The 20,337-nt window shown below is 32.4% G+C and overlaps 1 protein-coding gene across 1 annotated transcript; it reads left to right on the top strand.

Moving 5' to 3' along the window:
- Positions 1-8,364: 8,364 nt before the first annotated feature.
- Positions 8,365-9,867, top strand: LOC109818522 (putative acetyltransferase At3g50280). The gene has a single exon (XM_020384010.3). The coding sequence runs from the start codon at positions 8,423-8,425 to the stop codon at positions 9,791-9,793; it is 1,371 nt and encodes a 456-aa protein (XP_020239599.1). The 5' UTR covers positions 8,365-8,422; the 3' UTR covers positions 9,794-9,867.
- Positions 9,868-20,337: the final 10,470 nt, after the last annotated feature.

The raw sequence follows: 20,337 nt of genomic DNA, 5'->3' as shown, positions 1-20,337 counted from the left end.
GATAATGGTGGTGCAATTTCCGTTGGGTATTTGGGTGTTTTTTGGTCACAGTGAGTGGCGATGAGAACGGTGGTGAAGCCCATTTTTGATTCTGAACTTATCTCTCCGATTGGGTTGAAGCATTTATGCGTTTTCATGGATTGAGGTTAGTGCTTTCATGCGTGTGTTGATCTTTTTGTGTAAAAATGTTGTTTTATTCATGCACGCGAGTGTTTTGATACTGTTTTCCTCTCCAGCGATTTTCGGTGATAGCGGTGCAAGACCTTTGGACGTTTTTCCGTTCACGATGCACGACGACAAGACCCATTCTTTATTTTGGACATATCTCTTTGATTGGATTGAAGCATTTGGGTATTTTTTGGACATGTTCACAGATTGAGGTTATTTTTTTGTTTGTCTGTCAACTATTTTACCTTTTACGTCGGATGTGGAAGATGTCCAACGTAATTTTACGTCAGCTAAAACACCCGATGTAAATTTACGTCTCCCGCATTGACATCGAACTTTTTTTCGACATAAAAAGTCTAAAATAACATACGTAAAATGTCTCTTTTATACTAGTGCGTAAACAGTTAATCCAACTCGAATCCATCACTAGGTTCATATGACATAATTCATTTAAACCTCATCTTTTAATATAAGGTGTTGCCCTACCCATTTAGAAAGGATTTTTTTATACTTGATTAATACATAAATGTCAAGTCGTCCCATGCATTAAATTTGACAAAATTTCACATTGTTCTCTAATTGTACATACAATGAAAGTGCATGATGACATCAAATCCACCACAATTAAGTATGCATCTAAAGAACAACAAAAAATGCAGTAAATTAAAATCTTATCAAATTTAAAATAAAAGTCAATACATGTACACTAATCAACTATAAAAATATCTATTTTTCCAAATTATAAAAAGAAAAATTCAAGATTCAATACAATAATTATATATTAATTGTTTAAGCATTATATTCAATCTCAAACGAAAAATTAAAGTTCACTCACATTTGATCAATCCTAACAACCACAATATATGACATTAGATAACTAAGCACATAAAATCAACCATAAAATAAATATATAATTAAGAATGTGAAAATCACAAAAATTAAATTAATAATAATTAAAATATTCATTTAATTATTACTAACTTAATTGTAATAAAAATATATTTTAATTTTAAATCTATATCTTCTAAATTATATAATATCATATATCTTATGCTTTTTAGTTTCTAATAACCCATATCTCCTAAATTTAATTTATATTTGAATTTTAATTTGTAATTCGTATTTTTATTGTCTAACATTACATAGCTAATAATTTGTATATTATTTAAATTTTTAAACATAAAATTACAAACTATAATAAAGGTCTAAAATTATTACCTAAAATATATAAATTAATTAATGTCCAATATTGTGTAGTGCGACATAAGAGAATTCTTAGTTTATAGATACCTAAAATTAGAATATTAAGTATGTGAAGACCATAAAAATTAAATTAATAATAATTAAAATATTTATTTAATTATTACTATAATAAAATGATATATAATCCATATCTTCTAAATTATTAACTTTCAACTTATTATGTAAACATTGTCTAACAACCTTTTTAAAATTTTAAATTTATATCTCAATTAATTTTAAAATTTTATATAAATTACCTAATTAATGTTATACTTTCTAAAATTTTTAATTTTCAATTAAGTTAAGATTGTCTATAATTTTTTAAATTTTAATTAATTTATATCTTAAGTTTTTTTTTTATTTTATGTCGATTGCCTAATGATCTCATCAATTTCTAACTACGTTACCAACTAAGTAATATTAATTACTTGTTTAATGAGATTCTTGCCAACAGGATTCACACACCCTATCAAATTGCTTAATATTTATTTTATATCTAACTAAATTAACAATCCTCATATCCAACTAAATTAACAATATTCATTCCTAGTTTACACTTTTCTAATTGCCTAATTCTATTTTCAAAGAATCTATGTACGAACACCTAATTTTCAGTTCTCTTAGTATTTATTCTAAAAAGAATTGAGACACGCCTCCAAACTCAAATGAGTGTGTATCATTCACACCTCAACATAACATTGTTCGAAAACAGATTTGATGTGAAGAGTCTCCAGCTATCAATAAACAATCAATATTATGAGGTTCTAATAAACTTTTATTACGTATAAAGTAGAATACTTTCTCTCAAAACAAGAAAAAATTGTACTAGCTACTACACGAGAATAAAGCTAAGACACTCAAAATGGTTGCAAAGCTGCTATATAGGTAAAAATAATAAATAAATAAAAATGAAAAAGACTACTAGAAACATATAAATTAAAAAGAAAGTCATTTTTGTGAAAGTCATTATTTGTTAAATAACTATCTATTAGAAATTAAATATTTAAAACAATACTATTATATTAAAAAAAATCCATCCTCTCCTTTAATTATTTTCATGACATTCATTAATTTTAAGCTTGTAATTTTAAATCGAAACAAGGGGAATGCACGCATGAAATTTAAACTTCTAACATCGATATATACATGTGATTAACGATATGTATAAATATATTTGATTTATTTATAAAAGGTTAAAAATAAATAAATATGATTATACATAATTATTGATATTCGATTAATAATATCATGAAGTTATTTAATTATGTAATTATTGTTCACATTGTCTTAGAACTAGTTAAAGATGCGATAAAATTATTGATTGTGACATATATATATATATATATATATATATATATATATATATATATATATATATATATATATATTTAACTTAGCATCACAAGTTAATACAAATATATGCTTAACTTTGTGTCACAAGTTAATACAAATGAACATGATTGTATATAATTATGAAGATATATATGATTAATGTTAATAATAAATTTAATTTATGATCACATATAATTTTATATAATTCATCATTTCATGATAATTACATTAAAAAAATCTTAAATAACATATTTCTCACTATTTTTAATTTTATGAGAAAGTTTAAAAAATATATTAGGATCCATCACGCAATACAAAAATTTTAATAAATTATTCTCCCTTTTCTTACTTTTCTTTAATAAGTCTCTATGATAGTATGAAAATCTTTTTTGTTTGATTTTTGGTAATTCTAAATTTTCATAATTTCCTCCATGAAAAACAGGTTATGTGAAAATGTGTGAAAAAAATTCTTGAGTGAGAAAAAGAAGTTATGCTAGTTTTTAAAACAACTTAAATTTCATAACTTAAGTTATGCTAGTTTTTCAAATTCAAATTCTTTAATGTCAAAAATACCTTTTTAATGAAGTGAGAAGGAAGGGAATCAATTTTAATAACTTTTAATTATGTCCAATGACTCTTAATATATTTTAAGTCTAACAACCATTAGAATAAACATATATATTTTTTTAAAAGTTATTTTTTAAATACATAAGTCAACATTAGATTAAATAATCTAACAATTAATAGTTATTAAAATATAATAGTAGTTAATTTTGTCTCTCTAATAATTATAATATCACTAAATTATTGATTATTATATAAATATAGTTATATTTTTTTTAGAATTGAGAAGGTAGTTATCTTTAACCTATAAGTAATTAAAATAAATTAACAAAAGATTGTTGATTTAATTGATGTTACAACTGACTTTCAAATCTCAAAGACTCAATAAGGATTAATAATATTATATATAATTTATGATTAATAATGCTATAGAATTATTAAATATATAATATCTGTTAGCAATTAATTTTGTCCCATAAATTTTTAATAATACCATAAACTATTGTCTAATTATGATTAATTGTGTCTTAAAATAATTAATATTAATCACACATTCATAATTATATTGTATTAACTTGTTATAAAACAAAATTGATTATAATTTAATCTTGTATTATAAGGGGGTGTATTGATTTAAGATTTTAATCATTAGGGTTAGCCTAGTGGTTGAGTGTTGAGGGGTTGGGGTAGTTAGAAACATGAGGACTTAGGTTCAATCCTCATCGCGATCATCTTTGTAATTTTTCCTATCTTTACAAAAAAAAAAAAGAATTATGATTTTAAAAGATTTTTTTAGTTGAAAAAAGTCTTGTAAATTTTAAAAAGATTTTGTAAGATTCCGCAAGACTTTCAATCAGAATTTTAATTGCAAGACTTTTAAGTTAGGATTTTGATGGATTCTGCAAGACTTTGTGAACTTTGCAAAATTTCATAGATTTTTTACTTACAATAAGAGTTCAAGATTTTTTTTTCATGCATTCAAATTTAAAAATAATAAAAAAAATAAATAACAATATTTGGATCAATAATAATAATAATAATAATTCTCCGTAATATCATGTCTTGCTAAATAGCATTCACTCACATATTCATAGTTATACTACTCTTTCAAGCATTAACATCTTTTCGCTCTTGCTCTTGAGTTTTAATAATAGGCTCAAAATTATGATTTTCATTAGTCGATAATATTGAAAATGAAAGTTTGTCCACCACTCCAATTGAAAATTCATTAGAATAACATTCTTTACAAAGAAAGTTATGTAGTGCTGCACATGCTAAAAATTATTCTAAACAATATTTCAAAAATTTTAAAATTTGTGATTTAAAATATTTTATTTATAAATTTATAAATGATTAAAAAAATAATGGGAGAGCTACCATACTTTCTTATAATTAAATATGTCCCTTCATTTTATATTGGTGTTTGAATGAAAGTTTGTCTTTCATACACTTTTATTCATTTAAAATATCTTAAAAATTTACAAACATCAACTAGGAGAAAAAAATATCTAAAATTTGTTACAGGTACAAAATAATTTTTTTTAATTTTTTAATTGCTTTCATTTATTCACTTATGAAGAAATATTTTTAGTATTGAATTCTAAGATAATGCAATGTCTTATGTTAATTTTCTTTTTTAAAATATAAAAAATCCTAATTTCATAATATAAAAATTAAAAAAATAAAATTCATAATAAAAAAAGAAATAAAACAATGTTTGAGTCATAAAAAGGAAAGAATAATAGTAACAAATTCAAGAGAGGGGGAGAGATCGCAGTTTTTGTGCTGAGAGGGTTCTTCCCCCAATTAAGATCCATTCTTATCTCATTCTACTCATAGAAACCCTAAATCAAATTTATCTTTTATATATTTTTTCTAATAAATCTAAATTTATTACAAGATCTTGAAGATCTAAAATTGATTATAGAGATCATGATATTAATTTTAGTTTTTACCTTTACATTTTCTTGACACGTGTTATAAAAAAATTACTACTTAAAAGTTGAAATATCAAGCGTTTTCTGTAATATATAACTGAGAAACAATCTCAACTAAATAAAGCAAAATAGAGTAAGTCAATTAAAGAGAATGAGGAGAAAAATAAAACAAGTTAATGATATTATCATTTGAAGTTTCACTAAACAGGGGAATGAAATGAGAACAATAGTACAATATTATATATGAGTAATAGTGCAGTATTATTAGCAAGAGAAAAAAAATGAAGAAGACATGAACATAGAAAAAAAAAGATGAAAAACTCATTTGAAAATTCTTGAAACACTTGAAAAGTTACTTCAAACAATCCTCCAAAATTTGATGAGTTTTGATGAGATTGTTTTATGAATTTGGTATTTATAAATACCACTAAAAAGTCCTTCAAAATCTCTCTAATATAACAATTCTTTAAAATTCCTATATTTTTTAATACAAAAATTATTTTTAAGTTGTAAAAAGTCTTAAATGAATATCAATAAATTTTAATAGACTCTTTAAAAAATCTTGAAAACCTAGATTAAATATTATTATTATTTTTAAGTGACATAAACTTTTAATTGAATACTAATAAACTTTTTTATTAAAAAAAATATTTTAAAATCTTATAAAAATCTAAACCAATACACCCCCTAAATGATTCTACGATGGGCGGTTTCCCGAGTGTAGATTAGCAATTGCTCTTTTATATCTTATTAATATTATTCTTAATAAAATTTTTACAATTATATATTTATCATTTTATAATTACCGCCGTTAGTACCTAACAAGATTGAAAGAACAAATAACGTTATAGACTAATTCTTTAGAAAATAAAAAACTTTTCAATTATATATTTAATATTTTATAATTACCGCCCTCACTACACAACACGAGTAAAAGAACAAATAAAGGCAAATACTAACAAATAAATTAAAGATAAAAGGCGTAACGTATATAGTGTTATAAAAAAAATATTAAAAAAAAGCTTTTCAAGGGTAAGATTCTCAGACATACCGTATGTCACGTCAACACCAAGTGGAGAAATATTTAACTTAATTATTGGTCCAAAGGCCGGCTTAGGAATTGACTATATGTGAGAAAATTATCAAAATACTTCCATTTTTTTTTTGAATTTATGGGAAGGAACAAAGACATAAATATATATCAAAAAAGTAACGAAATTCTTATATCGGTATATTCTGTTTTTATTTTATTTTTACTTTCTTTATCTCAATTTTTTAATTTTCTATTTTTTTACATTATTTATTATATTTACTGGTTTCTCTATCTTGTTTTATTTATTTATTTATTTTATCTCTTTTATTAACTAGTATTTTTAATATGTACATATTAAAATTTAAATATTTATTATATATAATTAAATTTTATAATATTTTATATATGAAATAAATATTATATTTAAATATATAAATTATATTTAAAATGTATATAAATAGATGTTTTTAAAATGAAAATTATATATTCAATTTAAGATAAATAATTTATATTAAGATAAAAGATTATTTTTAATCATTAATAATGTATTTTAAAAATATTAAATTATTTATTTATAAATAAATATGATAAATAAAAAAATTGAATTTAATAAAAGGTTAAAAAAATTATTGAAAACACTCTCATAGGATATTCTTATACAAAATAATAATTCTTATTTAATATATAGAAGTTGATTTTTTTATAATTTAATTTTTTTATAAATAAAAAGGAAAAAACTGATATACGACATATGAAGAGAGAAATAAGAAGAGTAAATGAAAATAGAAATAATAAAAAGGAAAAGGTAAAGGAGATGATATTAATATTGATTGAGATTTTCCTTACAATTTAAGGTCTCTTTTTTTTTACAAATAAAAAAAATTGATATATGACAGATGAAGATAGAAATAAGAAGAATAAGTGAAAATAGAAATAATATGATGAAAGAGTTAAAGTAGATGATATTATTATAATTAAAAAAATATATTATTATGATATTGAAAGATGTAGCTGTCAACTTTATCAAAAATTAGTTAATATTTTTTTTGAAATTTTGATTATATTAAAATTATTTTTTTCAATATTTTTTTATTAAATTTAATACTTTAAAATTTGGAGATGAATAGTAATACTCTACCCGGACCAATCAACGTGTATAATATTGATGGAGATTGATTGCTGTGTGCCTTTAATTTAAACTACGTCCATATATATCACGTACACATTTCCCATTCCAGACACATCTAAGGTATCTGTAACAAATTTAAAACTCAAATTTTTGTGAGTATTTGGATGATGAATTCCCCTGTTGAACGAAGCATATTTCATATTGTTTTATAAAGTCTGGGTCAGCTAAAAGTTAAGCCAAATATGCAATTTAACACATCGGATATAATATGTGCGTGTATAGTTATTTAATATTTCAGCCGATCCATATTAACTATATGGTGTTTTAAATTTTGTGATTTTAACACGGTAACATTTGTTATTTAAATTTAATAGCTATGAATAAATTTTATTTATATACGATGTAAGAATGAAAAATATCTTAACCATTAAAATCATGACACCCTGTATTATTCTGTGAAATTAGGCAAGATAACTTTTTCTTTTAGATAAAACAAAATTTTAAACTACAATACTTCTGTGAGAGATCTAATAAATCAATTTATAACCATTAATAAAAGAATAAAATTTTAGAAATCACTTTCGTTTTCATTTTTTTACCTTTATTTTCTATTTAATTATACAACAACTTTTTCTAACAATATATTCGTAAAAATAATAGAATATATATATAAAATGTAACATCCTGTATAAGAATTATATAGAGACATGAATAATTTCATTAGGATAAAAAATTAAAATTTGAATCTATATATATATTTTTTGACATAAAAAATAAAATAAAATGATGTCACATTATATTGCAGTTATCTTTCAGTTGAATTATGAAATTCTAAGTGAGCACGTATCAACAATATTATGGCCATAATTACGATTGTTGACCGCAATTTAAAAGTCTGCCTAACAATATTCGGCGATGCGCATTGACTATATTGTAACTCTGACATTCATAATCTATTAAACACCCCCATCTCTAAGCTATCTGTATCTGCAACGGATCTCTGGAATTACTATTTAGATGATGACATCCCCTGTCGTGCAAATCGTTTCAGAATGTTATGTGAAGCCCATGGGCTCAACCAAAGAGTCAAACCACCTATGTAATTTAACACCTTGGGATATAGCTATGCTGTCTATGAACTATATCCAGAAGGGTCTCCTTTTCAAGAAGCCTGATCAACATGATTTCATAGAGAATCTGTTGGACAGGCTCAAGCAATCTCTTTCTCTTACCCTCTTACATTTCTATCCATTGTCTGGCCGCCTTGTCACACAAAAATCCGAAGACCCTTCCACTTATTCTATTTTCCTTGATTGCAACAACAATTATGGAGCTAGATTCCTATATGCAACTTTGGACATGACCATATCTAACATCCTTTCGCCCGTTGACGTTCCACCCATTGTTGAATCATTCTTTGATCTCCACAAAGCAGTGAACCATGATGGTCACACCATGCCACTCTTGTCCATTCAAGTCACCGAACTGGTGGATGGTGTTTTCATAGGTTGTTCCATGAACCATGTCATAGGTGATGGCACTTCCTATTGGAATTTCTTTAACACATGGTCCCACATCTTTCAAGCTCAAGCTCAAGGGGATGAATATGATGTTCCCATTTTGCGCCAACCCATTCACAATCGTTGGTTTCCGAATGATTGCAGTCCACCGATCAATCTTCCTTTCAAGCAAGAAGACGAGTTTATTAGCAGATTCGAAGCACCCTTGTTGAGAGAGAGAATCTTCCACTTTTCAGCAGAGTCTATTGCAAAACTGAAAGCAAGAGCAAACTCAGAGGCCAAAAGCAGCGAAATCTCTTCGTTCCAAACGTTGTCAGCGCATGTTTGGAGATGCGTAACACGCGCACGGCACATGGCGGATGATGAGATAACAAGTTGCAAGCTGGCCATAAATAACCGATCAAGAATGGAACCGGCTCTGTCGCGGGACTACTTCGGAAACGCGGTGGGTGTGGTGAGTGCAGAGAGCACAGCAGGGGAACTGATGGAACATGATCTAGGATGGGCAGCATGGAAGGTGCACAAGGCTGTCGCAAACCACAGCGACAGAGCGGTCCGAAACATGCTCAAAGAGTGGCTCCAATGTCCTGTCGTGTACCAGCTTGGTGTGCACTTCGATTCGAGTGGTGTGACGGTGTCGAGTTCGCCGAGGTTCGACATGTATGGGAATGAATTTGGGATGGGGAAAGCGGTGGCTGTTCTGAGTGGCTATGCTAACGAATTCGATGGGAATGTGACGGCATACCCTGGATTCGAAGGAGGAGGAAGCATAGATTTCGAAGTGTCTCTTGCGCCTCATGTGATGATCGCGCTCGAATCAAATGAGGAGTTTATGGAAGCAGTTTCTGTGTCCAATCCCCTGCACTAGCCACTTCAACAATATTGTTGAACATGTCATAATTAAAATAACATGCATTCTATCAGATGCTGAATGGTTTTTGAGAGGCTATGCGTTGCGATTCATTAGTCCCGAAAGCTTTCTCCCACCATTTGTGTCTCAAACTTCCATCATATGTCGAGTAAAGTTTTAACCATAAAATAAACAAATATACTGTCCCATCGGGTTGCGGAAATGTTTAGGAAGTATTGTCACTTAGCATATAAATCAGTTGATAGGTTATTGAAAAATAACTTAGAACAGTCTAATGAATAATTAGTAGATCTTCTTCGGTTTAGGGTAGCTGATTGTTCTTGTGCGACTAATGAATAGTCTACTTGGCTCTAAAGGAATAGAATTAGAGCATCTGCAACGGGGGTTGCTTATAAGCAACTCCCTATGCCACATCACTGTCATATCAATTCTGGCTCACTTTATGAGTTGCTTAAATTTTGGCAGAATTGCTTGTAGAAGCAACTTTACCAAAATTTAAGCAACCCATAAAGTGGGCCAGAGCTGATATAGCAGAGTTGCTTATAAGCAATCCCCATTGCAGATGCTCTTAGAAATTGATATTAGCATTTGACTAGATGCTAAAATGGGCCACAATAGATTAGATTAGACATCCTAGTCTATTTTCTCTAATCTATCAATTTGTCGGATCAAATGTCATGCTAGTTTGTGAGCCTGTCTAAATTTTATTTATATTTTTTTTTATGTTTAATTTATGTAAGCTACATAAGATTTATTAAATATATAATTTGTGATTTGTTATGTAGAAAATATGTTGTGTATTTAATTTATTTTAGATTAAAATATTTTTTTAGTCTCTATAATTTCATTTACTTTATATTTTTGTTTTATACTTTAAAATAAATATTTTTAGTTTTTATACTTATATATTTTAATCTTTTTAGTTTCATTGTTTAAGACAGATTTTTTTAGTCATTATACTACATTTTTTTAATTTTTTAGTCCATATCAATCATTTTTTTGTAACTTTGTTTGTTTTGTGTTGACTAGTAGATGTGACACCCTCTACTTCACACATAAAAGTAAAGAGTTCACATTCATAAACTTAATCCAAATAACATGTCAGCGGAATTGCAAAGAAATAAAATCGAGTTTTTAAATAGTTTAATGGAAATAGCATCCTAAACTAATCCTAGTTATGCCCAGTGTCACATATCCTATCATAGCAAGCCTAACACTGAATCATAAACATCATCACCAACATCATTATGCTGATAGTCTCTTGCAACACAATTAAAAACATACACAAAAAAATAAGGGAGTGAGAAACATCTCATTCAAGCTCAAAGTACGAAAATAATTGTAAGATAACTACACACACAAAGCAATCATAGAACAATAACACATACACAAATTAACATAGAGTAGTAACACACCCACAAGTCATTTATCATGCAATGAAGTCATGGACTCGACTCATAAATGCATGCATTTGGCGCTAATCACGTCACATATCACTAATATGCTGCCGAAGCAACACACCTAAGGTAGTTGTAACACCCTGATTTTCATAAAATTATATTAATATTATGTTATATAATTATTTTAATATTTGAATGTATTTATTAAAGGATTTTGATATTATTTAATTATTTATATGAGCTCTATTTTATTATAAAGCTTGATTTATAATTATTATTTTAATTAGTGAAGTAGGATTTATTTTATAAGGTGTATTTTATTATTATGTTCATGTTGTTTGATTAAAGAAAGGAATATGTTTAATTCTATATATATTATATTAATTATTTTATGAGAATGGGAAGGAAGGACATGTTGGTAAATGATTAATTATTATTATTATTATTTATTTTATTAATTGAGAAAAAGGGGTCAAGGAAGTTATCAGAAGTTACAAGTTATTTTCACGTATTCACTTACGCTCATTCTCTTCTGACCCTCATTCTCTCTCTTAAGGTTTGAAGAACGAGGAGACCTCAAAGAAGAAGACCTACCAGATTTTGCTTGTGCTTCATCTTCTACTCATCAAAGTAAGGGGGAGTGAGAGATCTCACTCAAGGGTGTGAGAATAATTGTTGGATAATCGGATTAGCCCTCAATCTCTTACTTGATGTATGCATATAGGAACAAACATTTTATATAAAAGCTTTCTATTTTTCTTTCTGATTATTCTGTTGTGTTCCGTGTGTGATTCTGAGTGTGAATATGTGTTCAATTTCAATAATGGATATGTTTGGTAGTAGGATGGACCCTCAATCCCTTGCCTGATGTATGCCTATAGGAACAAGCACTTTATGAAAGTTTTTCTGTTTTGCTTTCTAATTGTTTTATTGTGTTTCTTGTATGATTCTGAGTGTGGATATGTGTTCAATTTCAATTATTGATATGTTTGGTAGCAGGATTGACTTTAATCCCTTGCTGGATGCATGCTCTTAGAAATAGCTACTTTTCGAATGTTTTATATTTTCGTGTTTGAGTTTTCTGTTGTGTTCCTTGATGGTTATTGAATGTGAATATATGATTAATTTCAAAAATAGATAAGTTTTGGTATAAATTAGAGTGCTCTATGGGTAACCCTATGAAGTGAAATTAGGGATATGATCTTTGGATGAATTTTGAGGCATTATAAGTAAAATTAATGATGGATTCATGTTTTAGGTAATATTTGGAGTGTTTTGACCAATTAAAATATTATATTAACTGGATGGTTGTAAAAAATGCGTGAAATCATAAAGTTGGGTCTATGACCTTTATACTTTGTATGTTATGAATTGTAAATTGAATGTGTATTATGTTGAATAATTTCCTAGTATGATTTATGTATTATTCTGATGTATACGGCTATGAGAAGTTCCTTGTATGAGACTATGTAAATATGATGTGAAAATGTGAAAAGTGAACATGTGACCTGTGACATGATAATTTGAGATATGAGAATCTATGATAAGTGAAATGTTGAGTCAATGAATAGTAAATGTGTGACATGCATCATGTGCATATCTAATTCCAGGTGTGTCGCTTAGGCCGCATACCAGTGATGTATTGAGCTATTCTAGGTGTACCTTGGGTCACCAGTGATATATTAAGCTATTTCAGGTGTACCTTGGATCATCGGTGATGTATTGAGTTATTCCAAGTGTGTCACTTAGGTCGCATGTCAGTGATGTATTGAGCTAATCCAGTTGAACCTTGGGTCACCAATGATGTATTGAGTTATTTCAGGTGTGTCTCTTAGGCGCCAGAGATGTATTGAGCTATTCTAGATGTACCTTGGGTCACCAGTGATGTATTTATGAATGAACGTGCCCCCAGGTATGTTGCTGCAACAACATACTTGTGATGAGAAATGTGCAACTTTTGTGTGGCACCATATGCATGCATTTATGAGTTGATTCCATGACATCATTGCAAGATAAGTGAATGTGCATGTGATCTAATGTATTTGTAACTTGAGAGTTGTGCTTGGTTGTGTGTAACTTCTATGGTATTTGTTATGATTATGTGTGTTACCTAACATTTATTTCTATATCTGAACTAGAGTGAGATATTTCTCACTCCCTTGTTGCTCTATGTGTATTTTTATTGTGTTACAGGTAATCATCAACATGAGGATGTTGCTGATGAAGTTTAAGTCTCATTGTGGGGTGTGCTTTGATAAGACATGTGACATCGTGGCTTAGTTAGGATTAATTTAAAATGTTACTCTTGTTAAATTGTTTAGAAGATCTTGATTTTATTTTTTTTATAATTTTCTCATTAAACTATGATTTATGATTTATGAATGTAAGCTCTTTACCCTTATGTGGTTAGAGACTTGGATTTTATTTATGAAGGATTTTATTTATCTCTATTTATTGTATAATTATGTATGTGGGGTAGAGGGTGTCATAGTAGTCTAGGAGGACACGTGGGGCTCAACCCTTTAATTGCACTCTCAATTAGAAGGATGTACTGCTAAAGTCTCGTTGGGATAGTAAATCCGCGCAAGTTACGTCCCATGCACACAAACGGGCGGAACTAGGACATCAAAACCACAATATCCCCCACCTTAAGTTCTATTATAATTAACCCTTTGTAAAGCTTAAGTGATGTACTCTTTTTCCTACCTTAGCTTTTTTTTCCTGGAAAGGAACTATGAAGGTTTTAATGAGGCACACCAAAAAGTGTTAATGAAGTATCTCCTTTTTTGCACACATTTCGCTTGTGACATTAATTCTCAAATAACTCGGCAAATCGCATACTAAGATAGCCAAAAAAACACATACACACATGCATGTTTTACAAATAACCAAGGCCTTAACATGCCACCCTTGGTCGAGTTCGAACCATAACACTACAATGCCTAAACATGCACCCGAATGAGGTCGAGTTCGAACTAGGATTCGAAAGGCCAAGTTTGAAGCCCGATGTTGATTTGAAAGGCCAAGTTTGAAGCCACAAAAACAATTCAGTGAAGTTTGAAAGGCCATGTTTGAAGCCACAAAGAAGGCCAAGTTTGAAGCCACGAAGTCGATTCGAAAGGCCAAGTTTGAAGCCACAAAAACAATTCAACAAAGTTTGAAGCCACAAAGACAATTTAAAAGGCCAAGTTTGGAGCCACGAAAACAACTTGAACGACCAAGATGGCCAAATTTAGTACACCAACGTTTGTATGAACTAATAGTAGAACACGAATCACAAGGCACGACCATGATGTTCATAAAACATAAAAGATATCTAGGCAAAATAGAAAGTTGAAGTCTTCGAAATATACCCATAAAAACCAAAGGAAAATTGTTCATACATCAATAGAAGTAATAAGAGACAAAAACTTAGAAAAAAAAAAAAAAAAAGAACAACAAGGGGAAGACAATTTAAAGTTAAGCACCCTCCTCACTGGTCCTATCAGACAGATCATCCTTGTAAACAAGCTGACCACCACGAACGTCCTTATCAATGCTCAACAAGGAGAGATCAACCCCAAGAACCAACACTTTTACTTGTCGTACAACCTTAGCAAAACCTTTTCTATGCTCGATCATGACCTCACGTTGAGTCATGAGTAGCTCCCTCTCCGCATCCTTCTTCGTCGCAGTCAACACCCTGAAGTCCATCTTTGCATTTTCCACGTCTTTCTCTTGAGCAAGCCTTCATCGCTCTGATGCTTCTCCTTAGCAGCTTAGAGTTTCTCCCTCAAAACCTTGTTCTCCTCCTCACATGAGAGAGCTTGGAGCTTGGCGCCCTCATTCTCGACCTCTGCTATCTTCACCCTCTCAAGCAATTCTGCCTCCTTGGCCGCATAGGCCTCATTGGCCTTCATCGCGGCAAAGAAAGATTTCTTCACCTTCTCCAGGTCCCCTCTTACAATCTCGAGCTCGGCCTACCCTTTCTTAGCTTTCTCTAGTTCGACCATTTTTTGGTGCCATTTACGCCTCCAATGGTCCACTATGGCAATGGATTGTTGCATGAACACATCGGTAGAATCAAGCCCTTCAACTGGCCCTACCTTCTCAATGATGGCCTTGTCGGCCACATAAGTAGGGTCCTCCTTGTAGAAACCCTTAACAATGAGATTGGGATTCCATAAGGAAACCACGTCAAGCGACATACTAACATGGTCCAACCTCCCCAAGGGGCGACTCATGTCGAAGCATTGATAAACGCACCGCGACCTAGGTGTAGAAGCTAACCTTGGGCCAGGCGAGGTTGTGACAAGGGGAGCCGACCCTGAGCCAATTGTGTTGTCACCGCCCAACACGGCCAAGGTTGGCGGCGCCATCTACAAGAGCATGGAACAACAAAAACTCAACCTGCAAAAAGCCACAAAAAAACCCAACACATAAAAAGATTTAGATTAATACCTATTGCACCGGAGGGGTACTTTCTAGGATGTCCCTCGATGTGGGGTCACTCAGAGCAATCTCTACCTGAAGGCTCCCAATCAGGTCAATCATGGCCAAAGTCGTGGCAACATCTGACGTCACAACCCCAAAAGAAGGAACCTTGGGAACCTTAGTCGGCTCCCCAGGGCTCTTGGTCGCCTCAAGGACCCTTTTCCTCTTATGGCGAGGTCAGAGGTGAGGAACCTCATCCTCTCCGAACTTGAGAACCTCGAGCTCTTCGGTGTTGAATTTGGTCTTGAGTTCACGCCACTTACTCTTCCCTATCAGTTCAACAACAAAGAAAAAACAGGGTGACGACATAAACACAAAATACAAAAACATGGAATTAAACTCGACACGCCGACGGAGTACTCACTTTCTAGTCCCTTCTCCTTATCCTTATTCTACAAGTTGGAGAGGGAGAGAACCATCTTGCTATCCAAAGGCCGAGGTAGGGATTGCAATCTCTCGATGTCGGCCACGTCAGACGAAGAAAGGACAAGACCCTTAGAACTATCAAATCTCATCGGGTTCCGTTGCCAGTAAAAGCGAAACCTCAGCTCCCTACTAAGATAACAAACAATCTAGATTGAGGGTTCACATTCACAGGTCAAACCCTCACGAACTCCTTTTTAAAATTTTTGTAAAATTGGGAGTAAAGTTGGAACAGCCCCCCCTCCTTACTACCACTCAAGAAGACCCAACCTAGAGGAGGGTCACCTAACTTTAACTGATAAAAGTGCAAAAATGTTGCTAGGGAAACTTCCATCCACAAGGTCGAGCACAAAGCCTGAAAAGCTCGAAGAAACCCCCAACTGTTTGGATGAAGTTGACACAGGGCTACGTTGACATTCCTAAGAAAGGAACACTCAAAAGAGGTGAAAGGAAGGGTGACACCAAGGTCCTTGAAAAGACACCGGTACATGTAGAAAAAGGGAGACGTTGGGGTGCCCAACATGAAGACACGTTCACCAGGTCAGCAAGGCTCAACCAAAACGAGCTTGGAAACACTGGGGGAATAGATTGTCAGGGTCTTCCAGAGGGAGCCGACCTTAGACGGGGACCTAATCCTACTTTCAAACTCATCGACATCACCCCTCACTCATTCGTACCCGGCAAAGAAAATAGCAGGGTGGGAATCCTTCCTATTGTTACCACCCCTCTTCTTCTTATCGTCGTTATCGTCGTCGAAAACCCCAATAGGCACCACCTCCTCTTCTTCTGCAATTTTGACCTTGCCTTTGGTCGAACAACCGAAACTAGGGACCACTGGGACCTAGGGCAAACACGAGTAGGAGGAGAGCCTGACTCTTTACCACCTCCCATGATTACGACACCAACAATGCAGAGAAGGGAATGAGACAAGTAAGGAAAAAGTACCTGAGAACACTGAGACAAAGCCCACAACGACGGTGACGGAGACTACGGGGACGACCGGAATACAAGCGCACGGATGCAAGCATGAGAGAGCGATAATGTAAACAAGAATAATGAACGGGAAAGTGTGAGGCAAAAATATTAAGGGGTTATTACACGACAAAAATTTTCAGAAATATAACCCTCTTAAATGGGCCTCATAATGACAAGTCACAACCCGTCATTAATAGCCTTGAGCAATCATTAAAAGGCACGCCATTTCAAAAACTAAGAGATGTGACTTAAATGTCAGAAACGCGCGATGTTCAAGCCTGCGATGCTTCAGAAGAACACCAAAAAAATCTTTCGCCTACTCAGGCGTTCAGAGCTTGGAGGGCTAGTGTACTGCCTTGACAAGGTCGGTGACCTCGGCCACTGCCCTAACATGGTCGGAGACCTTGGTCACATGAGTAGGTCAAATGTTCGACCTCAATAGATGCTTGACCCACTCGAGCCTATCACATAACGACAAGGTCACATCGATTTTTGAGTGTCAGGTCAGCCCTAGGCCAACACAAGGAAAAGATAAGGTACAATCATAACACCGTATCACAACAATCCTGAAATCCATGATCGAGATAACCCTAAATTCGCCAAGGTACGTGCATTATATATATGAGACATCCACACCATAAAAAGAACTAACCTAAGCTTTAGAGTCTCTTTTGTAGGTACCACCTCCACCTTGGGGCATTCAAGTCGTCAAAGAAAAAGAGATCCAACAATCTCGCCGAAAAGGTCATCATTGGGCCAACTTTAGGTGAGAACACAATGTATTAAGTTGTGAAGTGATATTTAATATTGTGGACTATGAGAATATCATAAATGAAACGAATTATCGACATGTGATTAAATCGTCAGACGCAACGATAAAATCAGATAATGGTCGGGCTTGGATCCTAACATGATGTCTTAGTTTTTAGTTCATCTGAAAGCTCTCATCATGTTAAGAGGTCGGTATTTAGTTGACCTTAAACACATGTTTGAAACTATGGGTGTACGCTCATGAAAACCTTAAAGAGCTCTTCATGCTAAGGATTTGGAATTTTGTTGACCTTAAAATGCATTTTTGGCGCTAAGGATATATGTTCAAGAAGACCTTAAAGCGCTTTTCATGCCAAGGGATCAGAATTTAGTCAACCTTAAAATACGTTTTCAGCGCTAAGGGTGTATGTTGGAGAAGACCTTAAAGCGCTCTTCAGACCAAGGCATTGGAATTTAGTCAACCTTAAAGCCCTCTTCACGCAAAGCAATCAAAATTTAGTCGACTTTAAATGCATTTTTAGTGCTAAGGATACATGTAAGGGAAGACCTTAAAACGCTTTTCACGCCAAGCGATCGAAATTTAGTTGACCTTAAAATGTATTTTCGACGCTAACGGTGTATGTTGGAGAAGACCTTAAAATGCTCTTCACACCAAGGGATCGAAATTTAGTCAATAATCTAGAAAATACATGCATGATGAACAAAGAACATAAATTGATTTATTTATTTGAATGCCTCGTTAAAAACCTTTTCGGCCAAAAAACCTTTCACACTTTGAATGGGATAAAAGGATCAAATGACGAAAAAAGTGCATTTATTACATAGAATTTTAACTATAATATAATTGAAGGCTAGCCACGTTCCAAGTTCTTGGAATATCACCCCCTTCTAAAGTCTTTAGCCAATATGCTCATTTCATGACAACCTCTGAAATGCAATAAGGTCCTCCCTATTTTGAAGAAAGTTTGCTCGCAAGTTGATTTGGTTGAGCTTTCTTTAGCACCAAGTCTCCTTCTTGAAATGCCCTTGGTCAGATCTTAGAGTTGTACTTCCTTTCTACACACGGCTTAGATACAACTTCCCTAATGTGACACACAAAGGTTGGGCTTAGAAATTTCAATTGGAATGACAACATCAATCCCATACACCAACTGAAATAGGGTTTTGTGGGTAGATGAATGTGGTGTGGTATGATAAGACCATAGTACTTGATCTAAGTTATCCACCCATTAGGTTTTCACATCATCCAATCTTTTTTTCAACTATGAGAGGATTACTTTATTAGTTGTCTCAACCTACCCATTAGATTGAGGATGTTCAATAGACGTAAAGGTCATGCAAATGCTGACCACTTTGCGAAACTATTGCACTCGGCTACTTGCAAATTGAGTACCATTATCTGCTATGATAACACATGGAATGCCATATCGACAAACAAGGTTTTTCTAAATGAAGGATTTGACTTTTTCAACCGTAATTGTAGTGATTGGTTCTACTTCCACCCACTTTGTGAAATAATCAACAGCTACAATGAGAAATTTTAGTTGACGTATTGCTTTCGGAAATGGTCCAGAAAGGTCAATTCCCATCGGTTCAAAGGCCATGGAGATAGGATAGAATGCAAGTTCTCTGCTAGGGCCGCATCCAAGGTTGCATGCCTTTGACAGTTGTCACACTTTTAACAAAATTAGCATAGTCTTTCTTAGTGTGGGCCAAAAATATCCAACCCTCAACACTTTATGCACTAATGATCTTCCTCCAACATGGCTTCCATAAAATCCCTCATGTATTTCAGCAATTACTTGAGATGTTTGAACCGGGGACAAACATCTCAATAAGGGAGTATTGAAACCACTCTTGTAGAGTTTTCCCCCTAGAATGGTATACCTAGCAAAATCTTTACGTAACTTTCTAGCTGCACGGACATCTGTTCGGAGTTTACCTTCTTAAAAAATGCAATTATGGGACCCATCCATGACTCCTACTTGTCTTGCACAAACATCATCTCCCATTCTCTTGCATTTATGCTTGGTTTCTTCTTTGCCTATATTATAGATCGACTATATCCCAGTCTCTTTGTACTCACCAATTTGGAGAGTAAACTAGCACGAGTGTTTTGCTCTCTAGGTACATGGACGAGAGAAAATTTAGAGAATAAAGAGCGCTACTATTCTAACCTTTTCCAAATATTGAGCTAACTGTGGGTCCTTTGCTTGAAAGTTCCCAATGACTTTCCCTGTCACCAATTGAGAATCACTTTTAGAATCTAAATTCGTTACACCCATTTCTTGTGCCAACATCATTCCAGCTAACAAAGCTTCATATTCCACCTGGTTATTACTCGCCTTGAACTCGAACATCAGTGCTTGATCGATGAAAACCCCCTCTGGACCTTTGACGATAATGTTAGCCCCACTTCCTTTAAGATTAGAGGATTCTTCCATTGATAGCACACATGTTGTCTCCTTGTCAATTCCTTGCTCAATCGGATTGTTAGTT

This window comes from Cajanus cajan, chromosome 4 (assembly GCF_000230855.2).
Source record: "Cajanus cajan strain Asha chromosome 4, NIPB_CcT2T_4, whole genome shotgun sequence".
Classification (NCBI taxonomy): Eukaryota; Viridiplantae; Streptophyta; class Magnoliopsida; order Fabales; family Fabaceae; genus Cajanus; species Cajanus cajan.
The sequence above is the reverse complement of the archived record's forward strand: the minus strand, read 5'-3'. Positions and strand labels throughout refer to the sequence as shown.

Coding starts and splice junctions, on each gene's coding strand:
- LOC109818522 (XM_020384010.3), top strand. CDS start 8,423: ATGATGACATCCCCTGTCGTGCAAATCGTTTCAGAATGTTATGTGAAG.